The sequence below is a fragment of the Raphanus sativus genome, unplaced genomic scaffold (genome assembly GCF_000801105.2).
Source record: "Raphanus sativus cultivar WK10039 unplaced genomic scaffold, ASM80110v3 Scaffold0165, whole genome shotgun sequence".
NCBI lineage: Eukaryota > Viridiplantae > Streptophyta > Magnoliopsida > Brassicales > Brassicaceae > Raphanus > Raphanus sativus.
Window position 1 is genome coordinate 57 of NW_026615485.1, and position 9609 is coordinate 9665.

The window sequence follows — 9609 nt, forward strand, 5'->3', positions numbered from 1 at the left end:
ACATACATATAAGAATTATATTTATAGTTTAAAATATTTTTAGATTTTGGATAAATCTTACTATTATTATTTTTAATCAATTATTAATCAAATAAATTAATTTTTGTTTTTATTTTTAGTTTAATTATATATTTTAAGTCACTTAATATTCTCTTCTCAATTATATAAAATTTAAAAAAATTATTTGATTAATATTTAGTTATATACTTTATGTTTCCACCTTTATAGTTAAAAAAAATTCAGATAACATTACGTACTTATATGAATTATATTTATATTTTAATATATTTTTAAATTTTGGATAAATCTTACTATTATTAAGTTTAATCAATTATTAATAAAATAAATTAATTTTCGTTTTTATTTTTAGCTTAATTATATACTTTATTTATTAAGGGTAATATCGATATTAACCGCTCTAACTTTTAACGTGGGAGCTCCGTTGCGAAAATTTACTTCGTAAATAATAGTATAGATATTAGATGTAATATATGAGTTATTGCCATATTCTAAAAAGATTTCCAAAAATATATATCAACATTAATTATAATTGTCCATGTCATATTTAATCATATGACATGTCATCAATCTTAGTAGCCACGTCACAATTTTTTTTGTGAAAACGATTGTAGAGAAGACATGTGGCAAATCACTTCTCAATTATAGACTAGGGGATGGGATTAAATTCATGGTAAAAATAAAAAGGATAAAACGAAAGGCAACCGTAACAAACTAAAGATGCTGCAGCAGAATAAAACAAAGATTTGATGACGATATCCTATAAGATAGGAAACATTTATTTATTTGGCTGTAAAAGAAGTTTAAAGATAAACAACAAATAAATAATCATAATCCTGTTAGAAATGAGTTTCAAAACCAATTTGACATTGGTTCATGAGAATGTAGGGTGGTACAAATACAGGCGATGGTTGATCACAAATCTCATAGAACACTTCCCAAAGAACTCCTAAACTCAAACACACTATAAGACACGTAAGAGAAGATGCATGAATACAACGACATGTATGAATACAACGAAGAAGATGGAGGGATTCAGTTTCAACCCTACGAGGACGAACTCATCAACGAATATTTAATCCCCAAATTAAAAGGTCAACCGCGTGAAGAGATCACTACGAAGGATGTTTACTCAAAGGAGCCATGGTTGCTGGACCATCCCATGGGTTCCTTTTTCAAGAAGAACGAGTGGTACTATATTGTGACAAGGACTCAACTCTCTAAGAAGAAGATTGGCTGTGGTAAGAAAGCGAAACGGAAGATCACCCGAGACGACGATAGTGGGTCTTGGAAGGCTAATGCGAAAGGCTATATCAGGGACGAGGAAACAAAGATGGTCATTGGGCAACATCAAACCCTAGCTTTTGTTAAAAGCAAAGTAAATAACGAGAAGAAGCAGAAGAGGGGAGACAGTACTTCTTGTGATGTTGTTGTACCAGGTAGCGAGAGTAGCTGGATTATGACAGAATATATGCTTCCGGAAATAGAAGGTAAGTTTCGTGAACTGGTCATATGCAAGATTCATGTGACCGAGAATTCCAATGAGAAGAAGAAGGATGGATGATCGTCATGAAGCTTCTACTTCTAGAATTTAGATTAGGTCTCTCCTATTGTTAATTAGACTACGATGTTGGTTCTTTTCCTGTTGAATGAAATCATGATAATCTTGTTATTTGTGTTATGATTTGATTGTCGATTTAAACACACCCACTAACGGATTTGAATTCTGAACCACTAAACCCAAGTTTGTAATCTTTCAAATTCAGAAAAGTTGGCGACTTTGCTTAGTGTCTCTATCAATGGTCAAACTGCCAAATTTGTGAAATTAAGATCAAGAATCATAAGAACTAAAAGACTTCTTGCTCTGTAACTTCTCTTCTTGGTTCCCCCCATGTTTGTAGTGTATTTACCTTGAGTTGTTGATCGTTTCTTTTCCTCTATGTTGATGTGATCTGTTCATAACAATAATAGTTTCTTTGGTGATTGAAGGGGTCATCAACATATACTTTCTTTGACAGGGTTGTTTTGTAGTTGCCAAACAACAGCAAAAAGGACAGAAACATTGCTTGTCTTAAAGATTTGATTGATCGTGAACTTGTACAAAGTTTCTTTGAATTCAACAAAAAAAGGATATAGTTTGGTAATCCGCAAGATCAAATCTGAGTCCTGCTCTGGCTCTAGATGAAAGCATAATGTTATTCAATACAAAAACATACATGTGGGAGCTTGAGATTTTAAAGCCAGACATGGAGGAGCGTGGCGAGTGCGGGAGCTTTTATGGTTTTGTGGATGAGTGGATGGTGTTGGCTGATAAGATGTATTTAGGGCTGAGGCCTGTTCGTTACTGCCTTGTTTACGACCCAGCGGAAAATATATGGAGACAGGATGATATTAATATTAGAATGAGTTACATAAAGAGGGCGACCGCTTGTGTCTTTTTTTTTTTTTTTTTTTGTAGTAATGATAAGAGACAGATTTTGAAGTTTTGTTATTGATAAAATATAGCATGTGATGTGATCAATGGTGGGTATAGCTTTTTGTTTTACTCTTTTTTTTTTGTTTGCTTGTTATAGTTTGTTTAGTTCACTTGTTTGATGATTATTACCCATTGAGATTTCATGCCACTTAGTTGATGATTAACTTCAATCTGTTTAGTCAAATTGGTCCAACTTTAAAAAAAATTGCTCCATGGACCATGACACCGCATTGTCAAGTGAAATGAACTTAAAGTTACCTAAACCAATTGGCTATACATGAATTGATCAATTTAGACATTGTCTGTAATACACACAAAACATTGTCTGTCATGTGTCTCTCGTTACGCTTTGTGACCAGAGTTTCAAAGGAAATTTTCCATTATTTCTTTTGATCATGACAGAAAAAATTCATAAGAAAATGCAAGAGATTAACTTGGGCGTTAATGATGAAGTCGTTAATCTCCCATTAGATCTAATTGAGGAAGCTTCGGCTGCAAACCAATACTCTCTGGTTGCTAAACCTGTCAATCCCCGTCGCCAAAATCTTCGTGCGTTGATGACTGCTTTCCCACGCTTGTGGGGGAGTTAGTGATGAAGTTACTGGCCGTTTGATTGAGAATCAAAAAGGCGCAATTCATTTTTCAGTCCGAAGATACGATGCTCTCTGTTCTACGACGCGGACCATGGTCCTTCAACGAATGGATGTGTTCGATACAACGATGGAGCCCGGAACTCATGGAGGATGGATGATCTCCAACACATTGCTTTCTGGGTTCAATTCCTGTCAGGCCGAATGGTTACTCATATTGGTCGTATAAGGATCATCGAATCTTGACTACGTTCGTATAAGGATTCTCTGTTCTGCAAGCATTCCTCTTAAGTTCCAACGACAATTTCAGTTTGGTAATCAAACTGTAACGTTAAAAGTTGCGAGGATTCTGCACCTTTTGTGGACTCTTGACTCATGGCGCTTCCGAGTGTCCTTCTGGTAACGAAGACATCCCATCTCTGGGACCTGAAGATGATGATGATAACGACTCTGATGATGATGAAGGTCATCCTCCAGGCTTCCCTGATACGTCTCCTACTGAACCGGTTCCACCACATTCACATGGTACAGAGCCACACAAGGACAACGGACCTTCATCGTCTAAGAAAAAGGAAAACAGAGGACTCTCCTTCTGCTACTGCAACAAGAACAACTTGTAACTCCGCACGCCAGGCTCTCTACATGGAGGATTATGAAGAACATTTTGCTAAAAGAAAGAGGGTACAAGAAGAATACAATAAGAAATTGTTTAGATTTGATAAAAGATTTGTACATGATCCGGAGTTTCGTCAAGTTATTCAAAACGGATGGTTAGATACGGATTTAAGTCGGAATGTGTCCCTTAAAACACGTATACGGCAATGTCGTCACAGTATCTCTGTATGGAAGTCTACTGCCCAAACAAATTCTCGGAAACAAATTAATAGCTTGATTCAGAAGATTGATGAAGCTCACACCGATTCCATCTCTACTACTGAAGATATTCACCTTCTCCAAAATCAGTTGACTGAAGCATATAGACAGGAGGAAGAATACTGGTATAATAAAAGCCGAGTACGTTGGTTGAATAAAGGAGATCGTAACACTAGGTTTGACCATGCGTTTACGAAGAATAGAAGAGCGATGAATACAATTCTTTCAGTTCATGATAGCTCTGGGAATGTAGTTAAAGGTAATAAGCATATTGCACGGGTGGCTACTTCTTTTTACAGTGTTCTTTTTACGTCATCCAATCCTCCAAATATCACATATAAGCATATTGCACGGGTGTTTTTGATATTGGTGCAACTCGTGCTCCAGGGCCAGATGGATTTACGGCTGCTTTCTTTCGCTCCTACTGGGATATAGTGGGTCCTGCAGTTATCCAAGAGGTTCGTTCTTTCTTTGAAACAGGAGTTATGGATCCGGATATCAATCACACACACCTCTGTTTAATACCAAAGATAGAACGACCGTTTTCTATGAAAGATTTTAGACCCATTGCGTTATGTAATGTGATATATAAAGTTATTTCAAAGATCCTGGTATGGCGATTAAAGAAAGTTCTTCCTCATACAGTAGCAGAGAACCAAACAGCTTTTATTTCTGGTAGACATATTTCTGATAATGCTCTCTTAGCTCATGAATCTTTTCATTCTTTACGAGTTAATAAGAGATGTGCAAGCTCATATATGGCTGTTAAAAGACAGATATTAGTAAGGCTTATGACCGTATAGAATGGAGCTTTTTAGAAGAGGTTATGAGGAAAAAAGGATTCAGTGAGGTCTGGATAAGTTGGATCATGGGATGTGAAACGTCTGTTTCTTTTTCGGTTTTGATCAATTGGAGTCCATATGGAAGATTTTCTCCGAGTCGATGCTTGAGACAAGGTGATCCTCTGTCACCATACCTTTTTATTTTGTGTTCAGATGTGCTGTCATCTCTTATTCAAGAAGCAGAAAGTACAAATCAGTTAACCCCACTTCGTCTCACGGTTGGAGGTCCATCTATATCTCACCTATTGTTTGCGGATGATTCATTATTTTTTTTGAAAGCTGATCAGCGGAATGCAACCAAACTCCCATATTTTCAAACAATATGAGATTGGATCGGGCCAACTTGTAAATCTAGAGAAGTCTAGTATTACTTTCGGAACAAAAGTCTTTCAACATTCCCGTGATTCACTGCAACAGATTCTGGGAATTCATAAGGTAGGTGGAGGAGGTAAATATCTAGGATTACCGGAACAATTTGGTCGAAATAAGTGTAAGCAGTTCCAGTATATTAAAGATAATGTACTCCGGAAGATAGGTGGATGGCAAAACCGTTTCTTAACAAAAGCTGGAAAAGAAATCTTGATAAAATCTGTAGCTTTTGCTATGCCAGTTTTTTCAATGAATTGTTTCCAACTACCCCAATAACTCTGCAAAGAGATTGATAGTCTGATTTCTCAATTTTGGTGGGGATCGACCAATGGAAAACGAAAAATGGCCTGGGTATCATGGAAGAAAATATGTCAGTCTCAAAACAACAGGGAGGGCTTGGATTCCGGGATCTTCAACAATTTAACCAAGCCTTGCTTGCTAATCAATACTGGAAGATAGCACACAGACCAAATAGTCTCTTGTTTCGGGTCATGAAGAACAGATACTTTAGGAATGGATCAATTTGGAATGCTACAAAAGGGCACCAAGCTTCATATGGATGGCAATCACTGTTATATGGAAAAGAATTACTTAGTCAAGGATACCAATGTGGTATTGGCAATGGATCAGAATTCAGAAACCTTATTGAGCGACCCGTGGTTACCTACAATACCCCCTCGCTCTCCTTTACTACTCCCGTATACAAATCCAACATTGAAAGTGGATTGCTTGATCAACAAGGAAACAAAACAGTGGAATCTTGAAGTGCTAGAGGATTTAATCGAGCAACATGATCATCACCTTATAAAGAAAATCTTCTTAGGATCATGTGACTCAAATGATAATAAAATATGGCCTTATACTACTCATGGGAACTACACTGCACGTTCTGGCTATCATTTCAGTGTTACAAGGAATGATCCTTCACAAGAGCGACCGCCTTTATACTCTCATCCGTATGTGTCTAAAGCAATATGGAATGCTGATGTCGTTCCGAAACTAAAACATTTTCTCTGGATCGTATTCCTTCGAAAGCTATTGGAATTACTGAAAACTTGTTACGGAGGAACATTCAGGTAGATCCATATTGTATTCGATGTTGTGATATAGTGGAGACGGCTGATCATATATTTTTCCAATGTTCCTATGCCCAACAAGTCTGGAGACAGGTGGGAATAACGATTTCGAGTTTACATAATCCTCATATACCTATTGAAGATAAGTTACTTACACTTCTCCGACTCTCTAATGATACTGCTATTCTCCGTAAGATTCGTCTTCAACCAGTTTGGCTATTATGGAGACTATGGAAAAGTAGGAACGAATTACTATTCAATTCTAAAGTTATTGCTCCGGAGATCTTGTTTAACCTTGTAGTCTCAGATGTCAATGAATGGATCTCATATAATCAAGACTATAATGATACTCAAGAGAGGCAACGATCTCGAGTAACACAAGCTAACAAATCTCAATGGAAAAAGCCACCCAGTGGATGGGTTAAATGCAACTATGATGTATCACACCGTACAGGTAATAATTCTTCGGGGATGGGGTGGATTATTCGAAGTAGGAATGGAAGCTTTCTGAATTGTGGACATGGTGCTTTCGAAGGACGATCAACAGTAATTGAATCAGAAGCAACCGCTTTAGTATGGGCTATGCAAGCATGTCTGGCCCTTGGATATCGTAATGTAATATTTGAGGGAGATAACCTCATTCTTCATTCTGTACTTGCACATATGGAGGATAATATTAAACTACAAGTGTTAAAATCAACAATCATGGGACTGCGTCAAAACTTTGTACGGACTCGGTTTGAACACTGCAAACGAGAAGCAAATGGGAGTGCTGATAAACTATCAAAATATTCAATATCTTGTAACCATTTATGGGGTGTGTATCATACGTGTCCATTCTTCCTACAACATTTTGTAATTCTTGATAATGAATAATAGAAACAAAGTTAGCCAAAAAAAAAAAACCAAAAAGGTGAAAGGACGGAGGAAGAGGCAGACCGGTCCAAACTTCTATCTTGAATGATCAACAAAGTTGTAAATAAAAAAAGATATTCATTTCGTAATTCCGTAACCATACCAATAAGTATTTCACATCACAGACAAGTCAGGTCCGATTATGCATAATAAATGTTATTACTGTTAAAGAGTGGCACTATGAACCCTCCACAAACTAGAGCTCAAATTGTAGATTTGTAAATGTTTTATGACATGAAACACCTTCGTCCTTTCACCTCCGTCCTTTCACCTTCGGAGAAGCGTTGGTGGCCTAGTGGTTACCAGCGAATCTTCTCACACATGTCTACCCGAGGTCGTCAGTTCGATTCTCGGGGATAGCAGGGTGGTACTATGCCTCTCCAAATAAATCCTTCCTCATACGAGTAGGGGCAAGCGGTGTATACCAACCGTAGGTCCAAGCCGGAGGGGTTTCCCCATACGAGTAGGGGCAAGCGGACTATACATTAATCCGTAGGTCCAAGCTGGAGGGGAGGGATTTCCTGGATTTGGGGCCGCGCAAGCGGTGGGGCTAGTCACTATAAAAAGTTAACCCTAAACAGTTTTTGAGAAGCGTTGGTGGCCTAGTGGTTACCAGCGAATCTTCTCACACATGTCTACCCGAGGTCGGCAGTTCGATTCTCGGGGATAGCAGGGTGGTACTATGCCTCTCCAAATAAATCCTTCCTCATACGAGTAGGGGCAAGCGGTGTATACCAACCGTAGGTCCAGCCGGAGGGGTTTCCCATACGAGTAGGGGCAAGCGGACTATACATTAATCCGTAGGTCCAAGCCGGAGGGGAGGGATTTCCTGGATTTGGGGCCGCGCAAGCGGTGGGGCTAGTCACTATAAAAAGTTAACCCTAAACAGTTTTGAGAAGCGTTGGTGGCCTAGTGGTTACCAGCGAATCTTCTCACACATGTCTACCCGAGGTCGTCAGTTCGATTCTCGGGGATAGCAGGGTGGTACTATGCCTCTCCAAATAAATCCTTCCTCATACGAGTAGGGGCAAGCGGTGTATACCAACCGTAGGTCCAAGCCGGAGGGGTTTCCCCATACGAGTAGGGGCAAGCGGACTATACATTAATCCGTAGGTCCAAGCCGGAGGGGAGGGATTTCCTGGATTTGGGGCCGCGCAAGCGGTGGGGCTAGTCACTATAAAAAGTTAACCCTAAACAGTTTTGAGAAGCGTTGGTGGCCTAGTGGTTACCAGCGAATCTTCTCACACATGTCTACCCGAGGTCGTCAGTTCGATTCTCGGGGATAGCAGGGTGGTACTATGCCTTTCCAAATAAATCCTTCCTCATACGAGTAGGGGCAAGCGGTGTATACCAACCGTAGGTCCAAGCCGGAGGGGTTTCCCCATACGAGTAGGGGCAAGCGGACTATACATTAATCCGTAGGTCCAAGCCGGAGGGGAGGGATTTCCTGGATTTGGGGCCGCGCAAGCGGTGGGGCTAGTCACTATAAAAAGTTAACCCTAAAACAGTTTTTGAGAAGCGTTGGTGGCCTAGTGGTTACCAGCGAATCTTCTCACACATGTCTACCCGAGGTCGTCAGTTCGATTCTCGGGATAGCAGGGTGGTACTATGCCTCTCCAAATAAATCCTTCCTCATACGAGTAGGGGCAAGCGGTGTATACCAACCGTAGGTCCAAGCCGGAGGGGTTTCCCCATACGAGTAGGGGCAAGCGGACTATACATTAATCCGTAGGTCCAAGCCGGAGGGGAGGGATTTCCTGGATTTGGGGCCGCGCAAGCGGTGGGGCTAGTCACTATAAAAAGTTAACCCTAAACAGTTTTTGAGAAGCGTTGGTGGCCTAGTGGTTACCAGCGAATCTTCTCACACATGTCTACCCGAGGTCGTCAGTTCGATTCTCGGGGATAGCAGGGTGGTACTATGCCTCTCCAAATAAATCCTTCCTCATACGAGTAGGGGCAAGCGGTGTATACCACCGTAGGTCCAAGCCGGAGGGGTTTCCCCATACGAGTAGGGGCAAGCGGACTATACATTAATCCGTAGGTCCAAGCCGGAGGGGAGGGATTTCCTGGATTTGGGGCCGCGCAAGCGGTGGGGCTAGTCACTATAAAAAGTTAACCCTAAACAGTTTCTAACCGGGCTTCGTAGCCTGGTGGTAATGGAACCTCGGCTGAGGTGCCCGCCACCCAGCTTCGAAACCCGGCCACAGCGATTTAACATCCTTACTGCTGGGGCGCTGGACCCCTTCGGGGGATATTTGGGAAAGTGGCTGCCCAGACACCAGAGATAAAAAAAAAAAAAAAAAAAAAAATGAAACACCTTCGGCATGCATGTGATAAAGCAAATCCATGTCCAAATAATAGAGGCATCATCTCCTGCAATAATACACAACTCAGGTCGAGTCAGATAACTCACACGTGCGAACCGAACATCCACGCACGTGCCAGCATTA

At 40.2% G+C, this 9609-nt stretch overlaps 1 protein-coding gene across 1 annotated transcript; it reads left to right on the forward strand.

The window, feature by feature from the left end:
- The first annotated feature begins 891 nt into the window (after nt 1–891).
- Nucleotides 892–1702, forward strand: LOC130501328 (NAC domain-containing protein 35-like). Its single transcript, XM_056996224.1, has one exon. The coding sequence runs from the start codon at nt 1004–1006 to the stop codon at nt 1580–1582; it is 579 nt and encodes a 192-aa protein (XP_056852204.1). The 5' UTR covers nt 892–1003; the 3' UTR covers nt 1583–1702.
- The last annotated feature ends 7907 nt before the right edge of the window (nt 1703–9609 follow it).

Excerpts from the sequence above, each read along its gene's own strand:
- LOC130501328 (XM_056996224.1), top strand. The coding sequence starts at position 1,004 with ATGCATGAATACAACGACATGTATGAATACAACGAAGAAGATGGAGGG.